Here is a 20659-nt window from a genome sequence, read left to right on the forward strand (position 1 = left end):
TTCACAAATCTATTTTTCAAACTCTTTAACTCATTCTATTCGCTCAATCACTTTAGCTCACTAGAGCTACCATGCGAACATTGACTTAAGCTCACAAGAGCTTACTTGTAAATATTGACTTAAGCTCAATACAGTCTGCAAGTAAACGTAAGAACAGAAATGGCATCAACAGATTTTAAGAACATTTTTCAAAAAGTACATTTTATATTTATAAGCATATGTTTGTGATTTGTTTGTAATACTAACAAACACATAATAATCGTGTATTACATTTTTATCACATAATGAACATAGTCACGTAGAAAAGTGTCACGTAGAAATATGTCACGCAGAAATGTGGTGTGCTGGTTCTATCAAGCACTACTAGAAGTGTAATCGATTACACCGACTAGCTGGGAATTCTTCCTGGACTAACTGTGTTGATCTCTTCCTTAGCTAAGACTTAGCTTTGAATGTCCAATGTAATTCAAACTGTTCAGATGTTTATGGCTAAGCTAGTTTGTTTTTATTCGACCTTTCTTATTTGATTAATGTTAAGTACAATTTTGTCTTCGTTTTTTTTTCTTAATTAATTTCTTAGTTAACATTCTAATAGGTATTAATGTGATGTTTATTTTGTAATTTTTTTAAACACGCCTAAAGTGCACGGTTATTTATTTGAAATACTTATTATCATTTTTTTAATGACTACAATACTTGTTTTTTTTCAGGAAATAAATTTTTTATTTGCTTTAATCATTTTCAAAATCCTATTGTTATATTACGCGTCATTTTAATTTCCGGGTTAAATAAAATCTGGTTTTAAAAAATGTCACCTAGGATTCATTCCGTCATGATTGACGACAACTCGGGGCCGTTGGGTGCGGCTTGATCACGTGACCTGTCCTATTGTTTTACTGCCCTAATCCAGCCCTAATCCAGCCTGTTTGCTTTGGTTCTCCCGACCTCAGCTAATATCCGCGCATTTTAATTGTTTCTTTAATCGTTCGCAATGCCACAGAAAAACCATTCCTCATTTTTTAAATGACGCATTACGTGTAATTCATTAACCGGCTGATTGCAAAGTTAAACGGGAGATTATACGCCACACTGCTGTATTGGTGATGTGACTTATGACGTCACGACTTATGACGCAAAGTGCCATACACTTCTATGTAGCGTGCAGTGTTTTATAAATAAAAATATGAAACTATTTCTTCAGCGAGAAAAACATAAACTTAGACTCTACTTAGTAAGATCCAATACTATTATTCTTACTGATTATAATTTTGTTAAGCCGTAGGATATTAAAAGTTATATTTTACTATAATTTTACACGCTTAGATGAAAACAAGCAATTCGCAATTTTCAATTTTTTGATTGTCAGCTTTAACGAAATGACAAATGATTGGATGTTCCGATAACCTTTGACCGTGGGTCGCGCAAATAGTACACATGCACGCCGCGATGCGCATTCATTATTAAAGGTGAGTGAAGGCGCGTGCATTTCGTGACGCCGGCAGACGTGTAATGTTTTTAACACAACGCAAGTAGTTAACTGATGTTTTTTGGTTAAGTGATGGTTTTTGGTTTTAAATTAAAAGTCATGGTGGGGGTGGTATGATATGCTTGGGTAGTAATTAGAAATACTGATTAATTTCCAAACAGAGAAATGTATTTTATCCAATTAAAAAAATAACTTTTGTTATAAAAATTGTGTATCTTATAAAAAAAATTAAACATCTAATATATATATATCTAAGGCTGATCTCTTGTTTTGGTTCGAATCAGCTAATTGTACCTAGTCTTCAACAATACACAAGTTCAGTAAATTAATCATAAAACACGAAGAGTATATTTTTTCTTACACGTAATATATTCACATAACGTGTGTATGTAGTATGTCGTGTTTATAATGTTGAGAGTGTGTCAGGTTGGTACACACTATATTGGGACTCAAGTAAAATTATGCATTTAGTGTGTGTACTAGAATGTACGTGTGACTGTGCACAAACTCAAAAGTGCCTATAGTTGCTAGCCACATAACAACATCATACATAGAACATCTAAAACTATTCAACATCATTTTGGCAAATTTTTGTCTTTAAAAAATGGGCTTCCATTTATTATAAGTTATGTATTTATTAAATACGCTTACATACTAATCATTTAATATTTTATAACGAATAAAATTCGTTTGTTTATTGTCTACAATGTACACGATAATTAAATCAGACTGTCGTAGAGTTCCATTCTAACATGCTATAACATTGCACTTCCGCTGTGAATAGTTTGGCCACTTTTTAACACTTTGATCTGGCAGCCTGGACTACACACAACACACTACAACCATAATTTAGAACGTGTTTGTTGCTTACTGTGTTGTATGTCAATAATATCAAATACATCGCTGTCGATCCAGTGCTTGTGTGTGGGGCATCCAAATTCCTACTATAAATTAAATTAAGCATAGGAATTCTAATTCCTTCGAGCTAGCTGTTGTGTGTATTTTGTTTAGCTGAAAGATCGTATTTGACACAGTTCAGTGACTAAAGAGGTCTGTTCGTGAAAATGGGCTGCGTCTAGGCCTATGACGTAGCAAGGGTTAATACTTGGTGCAATCGTAATACGAGGATGGAGCTTTATACGAGGGCCGGAAGGCTGCGAGCTGGCAGCTGGCCGAGTTCTGGAACATGTCTCTCATACTCATGCCGGTGAAGGAACTAAAGTCTGACGGGCCGGGGTTCAAATCCGAGGCAGACGGGTTCATGTACCAGCCATTGGTTCGCGGGTAGCCGAAGTCTTTGTGCTGGGACATGGAGGAGAAGACGCTCGAGCTGAGCCCGTTGGTCTGGTGCAGGGAGGAGTGGGGGGAGAGGTGGCTGCTGTGCCCGGTGTGGTGGTGGTGGTGCGGCGTGCCGTGCGGGCTGCCGTTGGTGTCGTCCGAGCAGCCGTGGTTGGCGCTGTTGTTGCTGCTGTTGTTGTTGGTGGACATGTTCATCACGCCGTGCTGGTGGTGGCCGCCGCTGGACTGGTGGCCGCCCGAGATGTGGGGGGTGCTGGAGGAGGGGTACCCAGAGCCGGACGGCCCAGAGCCGCAGTGGTAGTTGTAGGAGACGGCCGGCGGGGTGGCGGCCTGGCTGCACGCCGTGCTGGGCCGGTACAGGTCCGAGGAGCGTGAGTACGGCAGGAGGTGGGGGGAGACGAGGGGTGGGGGGCGCGACGACAGAGACGACCCGGGCGCCACCATCTCACCGCCGTTAGCCAGCAGGGGCGGGGATAAAAAGTTCTCCACCGTGAAGTTGCTCACCGACGACTCGATCGGCGACATGGAGTCGGGCGGGAGGGGCAGGGAGCTACTGGACGCGCACAGTCCTTGAGCCTGGAGACCCAGCCCGTGGGCCTGAAGCTGGGAGAGATGCGCGCCGTGATGGCCGAGTCTGGCACCGCCCATCCGGTCCGACATGACCAGATGGTGGTCACTCAACCCGCCGCCGATACACTCGCCCTGCGGTGGGTCAGCCGGCTCCATCTTGGTCCCTCGGGTCAGCTCCCCCGGCGACACCGAGTTCCGCAGACGCATGTCTTTCTCCATCTTCACCGGTGTCTCCGACGCGGAGTCCGACATGGAACCGGAAGTGTTACTGGCGTTCCCGTTCGACTCCCCTCTGGAACTGTGCTGTATCTCCCCCTCCTCCAGCCCGTCCTTTACCCCGTCCTTACACTCCTCCAACCGCTTCATCCTCTCCTCTTTCTCCTTCTCCGCCGGGCTCCTCTTGAATCGCCTTCTCCGGCGCAGATAACTCCCGTTGTCGAACATGTTGTAGCTGTCCGGGTGCAGGGTCCAGTAGCTTCCCTTGCCGGGTTTCTTGTCATCTCGTGGTATCTTGACAAAACACTCGTTCAGGCTCAGGTTGTGACGTATAGAGTTTTGCCAGCCTTGCCTGTGAAGTGATAAATCAAACTATGTATAAATTGACCAAAAAAAGGTAAATTATTATTGTATGAAATAAGTATAAATCAAACTCGTAAACCGTTGTTAAACTTAATGTAGCTTCTAAAATGTATATCTTCAACGGAGACTCAATTTTTCTTACAAATACCAGTCCGTTTGGGTCTAAATGATAAAGTGCCTAATATCATCATGGGGTAGGGCCCACTATCTACACATATTAATCCTATCCTCACAAAGACGTTTTACTTAGGCGTCCAAGTCAGCTGACTCGGGTAATACAATGGCCAGACGCACAGTGTAATGACAGAATAGCCATAGACCGTCTACGTTTGAGGTCTCGTACATAAGCGTAGGTGAATTAAAGTTTAACTAACTTTGTACTCTAAGCGTATAAATATATTGTTTGATTAAAACTTAATACCCCCCCCCCCCCACCGTATCACCCAACCCCTAGCAACCTGTGCCAGGTACACATTTTAACTGGATGAACTCATAGGCGTCTGTATGACACGGTTAATCCATGACACAATTTAATTATTTTTTTACTGAAAATCACGACCGCTGTTCATGATAATTAAATTAAATAATTATTTTTTAAAAAAATACACAATCACTGAAATTAATACTAATTAAATTTCGCTATCGTAAATTAAAAACTAAAACTAGGTCACAATAAAAACACGTGACCTGCCGCCAGCGACCCACTTAATTCATAATTTATCCCTGACCAAGTCATGACAAGCCCGACCCCCCCCCCCCCCCATCTCTGTGATCTACTTCATCCTCCCCACCTCCCCACCTCCCCACCTCCCTGCACCTCCGAGAGGCCGGAGGATGACAGGTATAATGAGGTGTCAATCTCAGGAGATACTTCTGTGAGCGGGGGAATTCGTAGAACAAACAGAAATCTCTGATTGGCTAATTGGAACTTTTCTGATTGGCTAATTGGAACTTTTAAGTGAAATTAAGGTCAAGGACGTCACGAGGACTGGTCATGTGACATGATCTGCCAGTTTCCAGAAGTCATGACGTTTTTTTCTCTCAGACACAGACTAGTGTGAATATAGTTTTGATTTTTTAAATTATAACCTGATCGCACACTAAGTTAAGTTGATCGTGTATATCATTCAATTGGTGTATATTAAGCTGACTGTATACATCATAAGTTGATCGTACACTAACTTGATTGTGTATATCAAGGTGTGTATTATACAGACTGTTTACATCATAACTTCATGGCACTAGAGATAAAACTATTTTAATTTTTAAATTAACATAGTTGTAAGTTTAAGTTTTACGAAGGTTATAAAAAAAACGAGATAATAAAGGCCAATAGAGATTATTCGAAAGTAAATTTATATTTGATTCTGTATTTCGGAGCTATTCGGAAAAGTGGAATAAAATTATCCCTAAACTAACTCTAGACCTAAATACAATTATCCCTAACTAACTTTTGCCCAAATAAAATTATCCCTAAACTAACTCTTGCCTTAAATAAAATTCTAACCATGCCCTAAACAAAAACCTGGCTACTCTAACCCTTTAACAGAAGTATCGCAAAACTAACCCTAACACTAACCCTAACACTAACCCTAGCCCTAGTCCAGACTTTGACTTCAACCCTCATTTGTGACACAGACTATTGATGCACTATCGGCAGAGAAAATTCAACAACAGTAAATAAATGAATAAATAAACGACATGATTCCGTTAGACATATTAACAGAAGCGTAGCGACACTTCCCGGCGCCCGGGGACAAACTTTCGATTTGCACCGCCCTCTAGAACTTTTCATTTGCACCCCCCCCCCTCAAACTTTCAATTTGGCGCCCCCCTCGCTACGCCTCTGCATATTAACCTTATATAATGTGGTCAATGCGTCGTCAATTTTAAAGTGGACAGTTATTTTTCCACCAGAACTTAAAAACTGCAACTTGGGAAATGTTTATCCGACTCGGCGTCTGAGGTGGTCACATTTTTATCGGACTCGGCGTCAGAGATGGTCATATTTTTATCGGACTCGGCGTCAAAGATGGTCACATTTTTATCCGACTCAGCGTCAGAGATGGTCATATTTTTATCCGACTCGGCGTCAAAGGTGGTCAAATTTTTATCCGACTCGGCGTCAGAGATGGTCAAGTTTTTATCCGACTCGGCGTCAGAGATGGTCATATTTTTATCCGACTCGGCGTCAAAGGTGGTCAAATTTTTATCCGACTCGGCGTCAGAGATGGTCATATTTTTATCCGACTCGGCGTCAAAGGTTGTCAAATTTTTATCCGACTCGGCGTCAGAGCTTGACACATATTTTTGACTCCGCGTCCGTGGACGCCCCAGCAGCACGACCAGCGAGTTAATGAACGGACAAAGTCGCAACAACAGCGCGGGCGTCCGAGAGGACAAGAGATTCGTGTGTTGCTTGTTGTCTGCCCCAAGAGCCGGCGATGACCCCCATTGTCCTCCCAGGACCTGGTCCTTTCATCCGGGTCCCCTCCGTCTTGTCTGGCCGTGTTTTTCTTACAAGTGTCACGGCCATCTGCCGGTGTCGTGCTCAAGTTTGTCTTACACGGGGCGCCGGGGATGGGAGGGGGTAGGGCGCGCCCGGAGGGGATGAGTAACCCCATCCTCTCATCTTGAGAAATAAAATAGAAAAGATCTTCCGCTATTTATTAGCGTGATGGAAGTTTTCAAAGTCCGGCGTTGTGTGTGAGTTAGGGTGTATTAATATTAATTGATTTGTCCGGCCAGTGCTCTCCCCTCCCCCGGCCATTGTCTGGTATTGTCCGGGCTGTTTGTCCGTGTTTGTTTGTTACATTGTGTCCTGGGCGGGGGAAGCAGAAGGCGGGACGGGCGACAGACGATGGTGGATTTAGCCGGTAATTGAAAGCGGTGCTGGTAGCAGAGCCGGAAAGCCGGCAAGAGACCGGACTCCGGTTTTGATTAGTAATTGAAAAAAAAAATGAAGTATTGTGTCTCAAAATACAAAAAATGCTGCATACTTTAGAAAAAGTAAAATGTATTTTTATTGTGTTTTTTAAATCCCAACTTTGTATATAGTGTGTTTTAACACAGGGCGTCAGCACATTAACCGAGTCAGATGACTCGGACGCCCACATATATTCATTTGTCTAGATTACAAAGACTGGTCAAGTTTACTTCATCTACCCACATGCACTAAGTCTGTGTCATGAACAAGTCTGTCACATCTTATCCCAAGACTTGAACAAAAGACTTTCATAAATTACGTTTTAAGTGCTTTGTATAAAAGAGATGATTTCGGCCTATTTTGTTAAACACAGTATTTCATTTTAAATTGTTATTGATATATGGTGCTTAAAAAGCAAATCCATTTCAAGTTTAAAAGATTTATTTCATATTTTATATTTAGAAGTTTCATAATTTTTATTTTATTTTAAAAGATAATTAAATTTAAAGTAACTTAACCTATTTAAAACTGATTGTCTAATTTTAATGAAACATCGTTTTAAAGACAGTTTCTTAATTTAAAACATAAATCCAAAATTTACACACATTTTAATTCAAATATACTTCGGTAAATTAAAACAATATTTCGTATTTTAAAGATCCAATTTTTTTAAGTACCCACGTTAACACTTGCCACGCCCAATTCTCCACCCCGACACCGGATACGTTTGATATTGCTATAGCGAGAGTTAGCTCGGCTGTTTGATGCTAAACTAGACTCCGAATAGATGCATCTCAAGCACTACTCGGAGGCCAATCTTAAATGTGTGGGCACAGTTTCACTCAGTTGTGTAGCAACAGGAAAGGCTAGAGAGAGACTGTCTTGTGGACATTCATGACGCTAAGTTTGTATGAAACGAAAACTTCATGTATGTTTTTAACTAAGAAAAGGACTGCGATTAGGGTTAGGTTGAGAATTGAAATCGGTTAGGTTTATGGGTGTCGAATGACAGCCAAGACTAGTGAAATTACCCCCCCCCCTCCCCCACACGTCTCTTTTAACCTAATTTTCAGTTGGGTGGATGAAGTAGAGTCCACCCAAATGTGTGACCTCAGCATGTAAAGCGACTGTCTGATCAGTTCTATGCCCCACCCCTTTACTTTCCCCGACATGAGTCAGGTACCCATCGAAACTGGGTGAACTCAGGGACGTCCTATTGAGTGATTCCGGGAATAGAACTCACTACAAGTAGTCACGCTTTCTTCCATGTAAAAGTCAACATGTTTTAAGCACGTAATGTGCTTCGGCAAATTTTCATCAACCCACCCACTCTTCCCCCTCCCCCCACCCACCCACATATGCGTTTAAACACCTGAGAAAAAAAGAACGGAAAGTCCTAATCCTTGTGTAGACTCGGCCTAGGCTCACCTAAGCCACACAGAAACTGTTTTCAAGATGCTCGTCTTTAGCCTAATTACCGCCTCGTGGTCTAATTCGTCTGTCTAATTACTCGCAGAACCTCACTCCTTCCACACACGCGCAGTAGAAAAATATAGCTCAGTTTTTAATATCATTTATTAGTTAGATGATAACTTGAATTATAAAAATTGATTCAGTCGGGATTTATTTTTTTCTTGGATGAAAAAAAAAAATGTTTTTTTTAACAATTTCTTCTTTTTTTTTTTTTTTGCTTTAAAATGCATTTTAAAATATATAATTTTTTTTATATTTTATAATGGAGATTATTCACAAGTGTTATGCCTTTCGTTTCCTATGCAGAGTTTCTTCCAGGCATCTCTTCGGGGGAGCTAAGCCCCCCCCCCGCCCCCGAAGAAATTCTACCCCCCCCCCCCCCCCCGAACGAAATGAAATTTATATAATTTATATAGAAAATATATACTTTTAACAGTGTCCGCCCCCCCCCCCAAAGAAAGTCTACCGCCCCCCCCCCCGAAAATTTCAAGTGCCCCCCCCCCCTCCCCCCCCCCGGAGAAAAAAGTTTGGAAGAAACACTGTTCCTATATCGGCTTCAATGACTAACTCTGGTTTCAATCGCTGTGCACACGGCTTCTATTCTATAAGTCTGGCATCTGTCTGACTCCAGCTTCTGTCTGACTCCGGCTTCTGACTCCGGCTTCTGACTCCGGCTTTCAGTAGATGACAACGGCGGTTTAGAACTGCATACCCCCGTCTCCACAGTGTTGAACTTTAGCCACTCGGCACTACTGTACCGCTTGAGTCGGTATTACATGACGATTGGCCCTGTTAAACATTCAGTCCCCACCACACACCTCACGTCGCTGCCACCCACGTCAACACACCACGCCACCATGTACAACCACCACACAACCACCACACAACCACCACACAACCACCCAACAGCACTCAACACGTCAACATACACAACCACCACACCACCACCCAACTTAGCACTCACCGCGCCATGTACAACCACCACACAACCACCCAACAGCATTCAACACGCCAACATACACAACCACCACACCACCACTCAACTTAGCACTTAACACGTCAGCATACACAACCACCACACCACCACCCAACGTAGCACTCAACACGTCACTATCCACAAACACCTTCACGGCGCCAGAAATCACCACCATGCCCTTATGAACCACTACGCCACCACTACGCCACCACACCATCATCCACCACCACCCAACTTAGCACTCAACACGTCACTATCCACAAACATCGTCACCAGAAATAACCACCATCCACCACAATCCACCGCACCATCATCCACCATCACGCCACCATCCACCACCACCCAACTAAGCACTCAACACACCACTATCCACAACCATCTTCGCCACGCCAGAAATCACCACCATGCCATCATCAACCACCACGCCACCACCACACCACCTCCCACCTCAACTCACCACGCCACCATCCACCTCACACCTACACCAGCAACGTTTGAAGTCTCAGGACAGAGAACTGTGGCATGACGCTGCGCCGGGAGGATGTTTAACCTTTCTGTGAGCGCCCCAGCTTTGGCGCCCCCGCAATCCCCCCTCCCCTCCCCCCAATCCCTCCCCACACACATACACATAGGCTAAGATGTGAGGCCTTGTTTACAGCGGGCTAAATATTATTCATTTTTACTACCGGCCCACGAACAATCTCAATCACATTCCGTCACCCCCACCCCACCCCGCCCCCCACACACACATCCCCCACCCACCACGTCTTTGAGAGAGGGAGGGAGGGAAAAAAAACAAAGGATGAAACGTGTTTTCAACCAAAGTCTATCCAAATAAATTATCAAGCTAACACGGAAAAGATGAGTACATTAATTTCCCGCACGTGTAAACGCCCCCCCCCCTACCACTCAAACTACACTTAGGTCAAGTCATCTACAGCCATCTTACTCGCATTACAGTACTTAATATTCGCTACTCCGTATTCGATACTCAGTAATCGATATTAAGTGATTGGTCCTCAGACTCGATATAAGCTATTGATATTCATTACTCGGTATTATTATATCCGGACTCATTAGTTGGTATTAAGTTGTTGGTACTCCGTACGAATTAAATTATTAGCATTCGGTAATCGTATTATAATTAGTTACCCGATACTTATTACTTTATAAGTAATAACGATATTCATATCTCCAGATCGAGTATTCCTGAAAGTATTGAGTACTCAGTACTTGAAAGTTAGTACTCGAGGCTCAGTACTTGTTTTACGATACGATTACAAGAAAGATGAAACGATATGGTCCCTGTCATCTTAATGTCATGCTAGATCGCAGTTTGTGGATTTTGTTTTAAGCCAACATAACGTCATAACTTGGTACTTAGACGCTAACTTTCACCACACCTGTGGATGTGTTTAAGTTTAGGGCGGCTTTGTTTACATCGACACATACAAAAATGGTGAGCCGGCGTGGTCGAGTGGCAGTTACACGAGCATTTCGGTTTCTAAATTTGTGTCTATTTTACGTCATTGAGCTCACTCAGCACTAATGGGTACCTGGAAGAAGTTGGAGTAAATAAACGTCACAGTCACTCCATATGCTGAGTTCGGTGTGGTCGAGAGGTACGGCATACGACAGTTAACACAATGGCTGCTAAGTTAACACAATGGCTGCTAATAAAGCTAACATCACATAAGACAATGCTGCTAATAAAGCTAACATCACATAAGAAAATACTGCTAATAAAGCTAACATCACATAAGACAATATATGTTGATGAAGCTAACATCACATGAGACAATGACCGCTAATAAAGCTAACATCACATAAGACAATGCTGCTAATAAAGCTAACATCACAGGACAATATCTGCTGATGAAGGTAACATCACGAACTCGACCCCCATTTGTACAGGACAGGGTACGTCTAACCCCAATGAGAATGACACCTCAACACTTAACCATTGGGTGTCTTACCTTACATCGACACGGACAAGTTAAACTCAACTGATAAATCTCTACCAGAGGGAACAGCAGCTTTAATTAACCTTTGACCCGCTGAGGAATTAATTCAATCTCAACAAATCGCGCAGTTGGCGTTAATTGTATGCTGGATTAATTAAATGTGAAAGAGGGTTAATTAGAATTCCGGCACGGGTCAGATGGGTGGGGGAGGGTGGGGGTAGGTACAGGTGATGTGGGAGAGCCAGGTGGATGGATAGGTGATGTGTGGGTGTATGTGTGGGTGGATGTGTAGATGAATTTTAAATGATTGTGTAAATGGTTGTATAGGTGATTGTGTAGGGAATGTGTAAATGGTTGTGTAGGTGATTGTGTAGGTGATTGTGACGGTGATTGTGACGGTGATTGTGTAGGTGATTCTGTAAATGATTGTGAAAACGATTGTTGAAGTAATTGTGTAGAATTATGTTAATACTGGTGAACAGATTTGAATGTGCTTAATAAATTGATTTGTTGTAAACTGATGTAACGAGGTGCTGTAGAGAAAATGCTTGAGGTTAAGGGCCTATGATTCGCGTACAACCACCATCAACAAAAATAAATATGCTCAATATTTGAACTCTAAAAATACCATCATGCGAATAATTCAATATTTTTAGATCCCACTAAAATTTGGTGGGGTGTATGTATGGTGGGGGTGTATGTATGGTGGGGTTTATGTATGGTGGGGTGTATGTATTGTGGGGTGTATGTATGGTGGGGTTTATGTATGGTGGGGTGTATGTATGGTTACAAGTTACCCCCCCCCCCCCTTTCTCAACATACATGAAACAAACAACGAACATAGCAAGTTTCCGAGTATAACCGTGGACCACACATTACGAACCTCCCAGCACGGACCTAATGGACGTCTAGCTCTAGCTCCTGCTTTATATTCAAAGGCCCCCGGCAACTGCGACCCCTGTATCGCAACACAGGATGCGAGTCGATACGAACAGGATCAGACCGGCGACGAAAGGGAAATCAATAGATGATTATATGGTAAGAAGTGCGGGGGTTTGATAAACGCTGGCTTTGATATGCTGTGTGTGTGTGATTGAGAGAGAGAGTGTGTGTGTGTGTGAGTGTGTGAGAGACAGAGAGTCTGTGTGTGTATGCGATCTGGGCCAACACAAAAGGCTTGTATAATGTGTGAGTATTGTGGAGTATAACATAAGACATGTATATGTGACTCTGTATAAAACCTTGGTCTTACATACGCCATATAATCCGTTTTTTTTCATAAAAAGTCCATATTTAAAGCATGGCCCTAACATTTGCGGCCCTGTATAAAACCCGAGCCTTACATTTGCTGCCTGTATAAAGCTTGGCCCTAACATTTGCGGTCCTGTATAAAGCCTGAGCCTTACATTTTGCGGCCCTGTATAAAATCTGGGCCTTACCGGCGCCTCCCCTATACAACGCCTGGGTCTTACATTTGTGGCCCTGTACAACGCCTGGGCCTTACCGGCGCCGCCCCTGTACAACGCCTGGGCCTTACCGGCGCCGCCCCTGTACAACGCCTGGACCTTACCGGCGCCGCCCCTGTACAACGCCTGGGCCTACAGTGCCACAGATCCCACTTTCATGTCCCCTGACATTTACAGGCAGGTAAAAAAAAATTCAAAATCATCCACGTCCCTGGCGATAAGGCAGGAATGTTTGGCACCCCCACCCCTCACAACACTACTAACACCACCACCCACCCATACACACATACATCACCCACTGATCCCTCTGATAAAAGCATGTTAGTATGCGTCCTACCCTCAGAGTGGAATATTCTGGAACGTCCACGCCCAGTTAAAAGATGATGGAGGTGATGAAAATAGAATTCTCTAGTCTTTTTTGTATTGTCGTCAGTGGTAGAGATGTTTCAGTTGGCAGGTTGTTGTGTTACAGTAGGCAGGTGGTTGTGTTACAGTTGTTGTGTTACAGTTCTTGTGTTACAGTTGTTGTGTTACATTTGTTGTGTTACAGTTGTTGTGTTACAGTTGTTGTGTTACATTTGTTGTGTTACATTTGTTGTGTTATAGTTGTTGTGTTACAGTTGTTGTGTTACATTTGTTGTGTTACAGTTGTTGTGTTACAGTTGTTGTGTTACATTTGTTGTGTTACAGTTGTTGTGTTACAGTTGTTGTGTTACATTTGTTGTGTTACATTTGTTGTGTTATAGTTGTTGTGTTACAGTTGTTGTGTTACAGTAGGCAGGTTGTTGTGTTACATTTGTTGTGTTATAGTTGTTGTGTTACAGTTGTTGTGTTACATTTGTTGTGTTACAGTTGTTGTGTTACATTTGTTGTGTTACAGTTGTTGTGTTATAGTTGTTGTGTTACAGGGTTGTTGCTATGTTCATAAGTAATGTTGATACTAATGGTGTGTCCATTCAAAGTACTCCTTTTTTTATATTTTTACCAGGAAAAGTAAAAAAAAAACAACTGGAGAACTTACTTGTTTTCCCGATAAAACGGGAATTTCTCCATGATGAACTGGTAAATCCCGTTCAGTGTGATCTTCCTGTCGGGGGCTGACTGGATCGCCATGGCAATGAGAGCGATGTAGCTGTAGGGCGGCTTGACCATCTCCTTGACCGGGTGGTGGGGGTGGTGGCCGCCGTACGGGCCGTAGGGTGAGGGTCGGGCCATCGCCCCGTACTGGTCAGTGTACATGCCCATGCCTCCCATAGCCATGCCATAGCTGTGGGCAGAAAGGAACCATTTGTTACACAAGTCGATTGATTTATAGCCTGTTAAGGTGATGTTGGTATAAAAAATCATATTTTCAATGGTATAATATATGAAAAACAATATTTTGCCAATAGCTAAAATTAAATTGGTTTATAAATCATACTTGTAATGATGATAATGGTGTACAGAATATTATTTTGTCTAAATGTTAAAAGATGTTGGTATAATTTTTAAAAAATTTCAAAATGTTGTAGGCCTACATTGCTTTGTTAATATTTACATAAATTAATATTTATATTCTTTACGTAATTTGTTATCTAATAATATTCTAAAACTATTTGATTATAATAATTACGACTAGCATTAACATATTTTCAGCAAGAGTTTTCTATGGTAGGCAAATACATATTTCACTGTCAATACTTTTTCAAGACCCAAGTAAACCATTAGATAAACAGTAAATAACCAATTTTAGGAAAGAATTGAAACTTGGTTAATGCAGAATGTCACATGACAAGAACCAGAGGAATTAACTAAAACTGTGTCTGGAAGAAGAATCTTAGTGAGCAATAAAATAATTTTCTTAATGACAAATTTAATGAAAAATTCTAAACATTTTAAAGTAATTGCTATTTGAGGAATAAATTTGAAAAATACTTGCACCAGATAAACAGAAATAAATATATTTTTTTACAGATAATGAAACAAAATCTAGAATATATATGGAAGTGTGTTTATAAAATTTTCAGAAAATAAATATTCGCAAATAAAATGAAAAAAAAAATGGAAACAAAAATCTAAAACACCACAACCGTGGATCTTGAACTTTAAACGGGTGCTAGATTTTTCTAAACCGGTAGAGGAGAAGGGGAGAAGAGGGGGGTGGTTCAAAGAAACCCGGCGACTTGCAACATGTGCGTGACATTTTGTCGGCGTGTGCTCGCCGCCGCCTTATGGGTGAGCACACACCCAATTTATGAATAATCGCCGGACTGGCGAGCGCGTCTTTTAATGGTGTACCTAGAGGTGAGGGGACATTGAATCCTGCCATTTGTTACACGGCGCATTCGTTACACGGCGCATTCGTTACACGGCGCATTCGTGACACGGCGCATTCGTTACACGGCGCATTATTTCACGGCGCATTCGTTACACTGCGCATTCATTACACGGCGCATTCGTTACATGGCGCATTATTTCACGACGCATTCGTTACACGGCGCATTCGTTTCACGGCGCATTCGTTACACGGTGCATTCGTTACACGGCGCATTCGTTACACGGCGCATTCGTTACAATCAACATGGACTTGAATGGGTTAAACATAAATCTTACTCAGCATAAGTCACTAGACATACAGATGTCAACATTCTTAGTGGTTTTACTGGGTCAGATTTGGTTATTAGATATACGTTTATAGGACCGTAACTAGCTTAAAATAGATCGCATAAATATAAATTTATAGTCCTTTAACTAAGATTTGGTGATAAATGCGTAAATTTTTAAAGTGTGGAAATATTGCTCCGTTTCGATTACATAAAAGAAGATTATATTTAAATTGATTAAAATACGGTAGTTCTTTCTCAACGTTGCTTTATGTTCGCGTACAATGGTAATAGACTATATCTGTGTGCATTTGTTTCAATTGTGTGGGTGTGGGGTGTGAGTTAGAGCCAACACACTAACCCACACCATTAAGTAAACAGCAGGCATTGAATTTTGGGTCAAATACTGTATTTAAATATCGGCATTATTCCCATGTATTTATTAAATATACAACAATAAATAAATATTCCAATAATCATACAAGGATGTCAATTTATTTTTTTTAATTTCTCATCAAAAAGCTTAAAAAAAAACAGTTATAACTGCCTGATTTTCAGTCGTTGACGCTATTCGCTACACTTTCGACCGCACACCGAGCAAGAGGTCTATGTTTTAGACCTCATGTGATGTTTTAGACCCCATGTGATGTTTTAGACCTCATGTGATGTTTTAACCCCATGTGATGTTTTAAACCCCATGGGATGTGTTAAAGTGCATCTAATGTTATAATTCAGTGAACAAAACATCACTTCAGACTTCTGTCACGGCGGCAATCTGTGTTACATTGAAACACATGTTTGGAAACATTTGTTTTAAACTAATCGTCAACACATTGATGGGAAAGTGCAAGTTAGTGCTGAGCGTGTAAAGTCTCCCGGCGCTAATGTCCCCATTTCCCTGTGTACCATCTGTTCCCGTGTGTACAAAATACGTGTACGCTGGTACACATTTGAACTGGAAAGGGGAGCTGAGGGCTTGCTAAACAGATGGATTAGCCAACAAAATGCTCCGTGTGTACCTGGTTGGTTTTTTTTTCTATCAGGGGCGAATACTTCCACAGTTTTAGAAGATCAGGGGCGAATACTGCCACATTTTTTTTTGTCAAATCAGGGGCGAATACTGCCGCAAGTTTAGAAGATCGGGGTGAATACTGCCAGAGTTTTAGAAGATCAGGGGCGAACACTTCTACAGGTTTAGAAGATCAGGGGCGAATACTGCCACAGGTTTAGAAGATCAGGGGCGAATACTGCCAGAGTTTTAGAAGATCAGGGGCGAACACTTCTACAGGTTTAGAAGATCAGATGCGAATACTGCCGCAAGTTTAGAAAATCAGGGGCGAATACTGTCGCAGGTTTAGAAAATCAGGGGCGAATACTGCCGCAAGTTTAGAAGATCAGGGGCGAATACTGCCGCAGGTTTAGAAGATCAGGGGCGAATACCTCCACAGGTTTAGAAGATCAGGGGCGAATACTGCCACAATTTTTGAAGATCAGGGGCGATTACTGCCACAGGTTTAGAAGATCAGGGGCGAATACTGCCGCAGGTTTAGAAGATCAGGGGCGAATACTGCCGCAGGTTTAGAAAATCAGGGGCGAATACTGCCGCAAGTTTAGAAGATCATGGGCGAATACTGCCACAATTTTTTTTTTGTCAAATCAGGGGCGAATACTGCAACATGTTTAGAAGATCAGGGGCGAATACTGCAACAGGCTTAAAAGATCAGGGGCGAATACTACCGCAGGTTTAGAAGATCAGGGGCGAATACTAGGCGAATACTGCAACATGTTTAGAAGATCAGGGGCGAATACTGCAACAGGTTTAGAAGATCAGGGGCGAATACTACCGCAGGTTTAGGAGATCAGGGGCGAATACTAGGCGAATACTGCAACAGGTTTAGAAGATCAGGAACGAATACTACCGCAGGTTTAGAAGATCACGGTAAAATGTCTAGAGATTTAGACGGCACATAGGCTTATTTAAAACTGCTTAACTGGGTATACCGATGGGGTGTTTACCAGATGTGTGGGGGGGGGGATGTGTGGGGGATGTGTGTGGGGAGGGTGTTATTGAGAATAATGAGGCAGAGGGTTTGGGGGGGGGGGGGAGTACCGGCTGACTGGAAGTCTGGGGACCAGACCCGAAGGTTTGTCAAAGGGTTAGGCTCACGTAGACTAAAAGGAAAGGGGAGGAGGGGTGGTGGCTAGAAGTGACCTTGCACTTGCTAGCTGCGAGTTTAAAAGGTCATACGAGTGGTGGTTAGGCTTTAATGTAGTCGTTAAGGTCACTGGATTGACCGTTAGGTTTTAATTTAACCGTCTTTAGTTCAAATCTTCACACGCAGATACTGGTGTGTGTGTGTGGTGTACTGGTGTGTGTGTGGTGTGGTGTACTGGTGTGTATGGTGTACTGGTGTGTGTGGTGTGTGGTGTACTGTTGTGTGTGGTGTACTAAGTGTGTGGTGTACTGGTATGTGTGTGGTGTACTGGTGTGTGTGGTGTACTGGTATGTGTCACACTGTGGTGTACTGTTGTGTGTGGTGTATTGGTGTGTGTGGTGTACTGTGTGTGTAGTGTACTGGCATGTGTGTGGTGTACTGGTATGTGTGTGGTGTACTGGTGTGTGTGGTATACTGGTGTGTGTCACAGTGTGGTGTACTGGTGTGTGTGTGGTGTATTGTTGTGTGTGGTGTGCTGGTGGTGGTACACACATTATACATGGACACACATACATACACATAAACTTACACACATGAATACACACACACATAGACACCTAGACACATACACAGACTCTCTCTCTCACACACACACACATATACACACCTAGACACACCCAGACACACACACACGCACACCTAGACGCACACCCAGACACACACACACATACAAACCTAGACACACACACACACACATGGACACATACACACCTAAACACACCCAGACACACACATACATGCACATAAACTTACACACACACACAATACCTAGACACACACACAGACACCTAGACACACACACACACCTAGACACACCTGCTGCCGGAGCGTTTACCTATTCGTTAATGCCAGCAGCCCCCACCGTCAACACCGGCGTGAGTGAGTTTGACGAGGGTTGCTAATGGCGCGTACACTCGTTGATTGCCGGGCTCTAAAAATAGATGCTTACGTCACTTTAACAAGGTGCTTTTCAATACTTTTTGGCGTATGTATAGCGAACAGACCCAACCCACCCCCCTCCTTTAACTACATACCCCTACACAAACATGCACACTAAAACAGTTTTTAATAGTTTCGGATGTATAAATTATTGACTGCTTTACCGACTATTAATTGACTTTTTGATGAACAAGCTCAATCTTTTAACATTAGACACTATCATGTATCTTAGTCAAGAATTTTATGTCAACCAAAGTAGAAGTGTTTTCATTCTGTGTCACTATACATCTTCTCTTGCCAATCTAACTCTAACCATCACACACTGCACCGGTTTTACGTTGTTACAAAGAAAACGAACATACACTGGAAGATTTCATTGATAAAGACAATATGTTTCATAGTGTCTAATACTCTTACGGTAATTACATTTTCTAAATAGGGGGTGTTAGGTTACTGGTAGAAAACTATAACCCGCTATAAAATGCTAATGTTATTTTTAATAATGTCCTTTAGCAAAACATCGCATCCAAGTCCTACCTTTACCATAGTCCTAATTACGACACTAACACGATTTAAGGTTGAAATGCAGATAAACAACCTAACACCCCTATTTCTGGGTGAGTCCAATGTCGGACAATGTTCAGCAAATACTCCGATAACATCCTCCGTATCTTGTCCTCAGTGGACTCAATCTGTTTAACTAATTTCAAGGTGAGTAGATTTTCTCCACCACCGCAACCCCCCCTCCCCCACCCCCTCGACTCAACGAGACACCCCTCCCTCGACTCAACAAGGCACCCCCCCCCCCCCCCCCCATCTCGCACTAGTTCACCTGTGTTTTACAAAGTTTGTTTTCCTCGTTAATCTAATTTCACCCTAAACAGTTATTCCTTGCTTTTGTCTTCCTCCAGCTTTTCATATATTTTTTTTCACGCCCCCCCCCCCCCCACACATACACACACACCTCCACCACAATCACACACACACACACACACACACACACACACACCGGCGCGCTCCGACAGAAACAGCTTCAACGAACGCTAGCCGCTTTCCCTGGCCAGTAACCCACATCCCCGCGTACAAAAGGCCTATTGGGCGACTGACACGTCTGCTAAAATCATCAAAAACCTGGCACGGAAAACGATGCTGATCGAGATGGATATACCGTAAAAATGCAAATTGTCCGCCCTTACTTTTTAAAAATGGCTCGAGTTATCCCCCCTGCTTGAAAATAAAAATGTTGCTTGTTGTGTTTCATTTGACGTGCATCATGATTGCATGTTTCATGGGTTGAGCATGGGTTGATATGTTGAGTTGTATAGCTCAACATGCTGATATGTTGTAGGCTGTAGCTCAACTTGAGTTGATATGTTGAGTTGTATAGCTGAATTTGTTGATACCTTGAGTTGTGTAACTCAACATGCGTTGATATCTTGAGTTGTAGGCTAAGGCTCAAACCTGAGTTGATATGTTGTTGTTATGTTGAGTTGTAGACTTAAGCTCAACTCAAGTTGAATTCAACTCGAGTTGATATGTCGGGTTGTTTAATTCAACATTAGTTGAGATTTTGAGTTGTATTTTAGCTCACTATACTATCTGATAATGTTGAGTTAGTAGGTCGATCTACAACAAAATATGTGGATCGTGTAGATACAGCTACAACATATGTTGATCAGAAGGTTAAACAATAGCAATAATTTTACGCAGGTTTAGCAAATTGATAACTAACAAGAGCAGTTAATTTTCACTTCATTAACACGACATTTGTTCAATAACAGTACTATTTTTGTTTCGTTAATGTAAATAGTGTATGAATATATATATATATATATATATATATATATATATATATATATATATATATATATAATATAGACCTATATATAGGCCAATTTATAGGCCTATAAATATATTTATATTTTTATATTTATTTCTATACATATATTACAGTATTATTGTATTGTATATCTACATGTCAACATGATTACAAAATTAGACGCTCTAAAGTGCATTTATCGTACTAGTTACGTCTTCAAAAGCTGAAATATCGGAAGCAGGGAAGATGATGTATTAATATAGGTATGGAGTTATCCTCTCTTGAGAGGTGACGTGTGTAAATAAACAGCGGTCGTATTTTGGGCTACAAGCAGATTTCTCAAAGGGCAAACTCGTTAGGGCCG

The 20659-nt window shown here is 42.0% G+C and overlaps 1 protein-coding gene across 1 annotated transcript in view; it reads right to left on the reverse strand.

Moving 5' to 3' along the window:
• Nucleotides 1–2410: 2410 nt before the first annotated feature.
• The window catches only part of LOC131947722 (forkhead box protein C1-B), a 37590-nt gene continuing 19341 nt past the window's right edge, over nt 2411–20659 (reverse strand). The window contains exons 2-3 of the mRNA XM_059309010.1: nt 13761–14006; nt 2411–3923 (exon numbers count right to left, since the gene is read on the reverse strand). Coding sequence (XP_059164993.1) covers nt 2585–3923; nt 13761–14006 — 1585 coding nt within the window. The 3' untranslated portion in view covers nt 2411–2584. The remainder of the gene's footprint in view (nt 3924–13760; nt 14007–20659) is intronic.

The sequence above is a fragment of the Physella acuta genome, unplaced genomic scaffold (assembly GCF_028476545.2).
Source record: "Physella acuta isolate Inbredline_101_S28 unplaced genomic scaffold, ASM2847654v3 ptg000604l, whole genome shotgun sequence".
Classification (NCBI taxonomy): Eukaryota; Metazoa; Mollusca; class Gastropoda; family Physidae; genus Physella; species Physella acuta.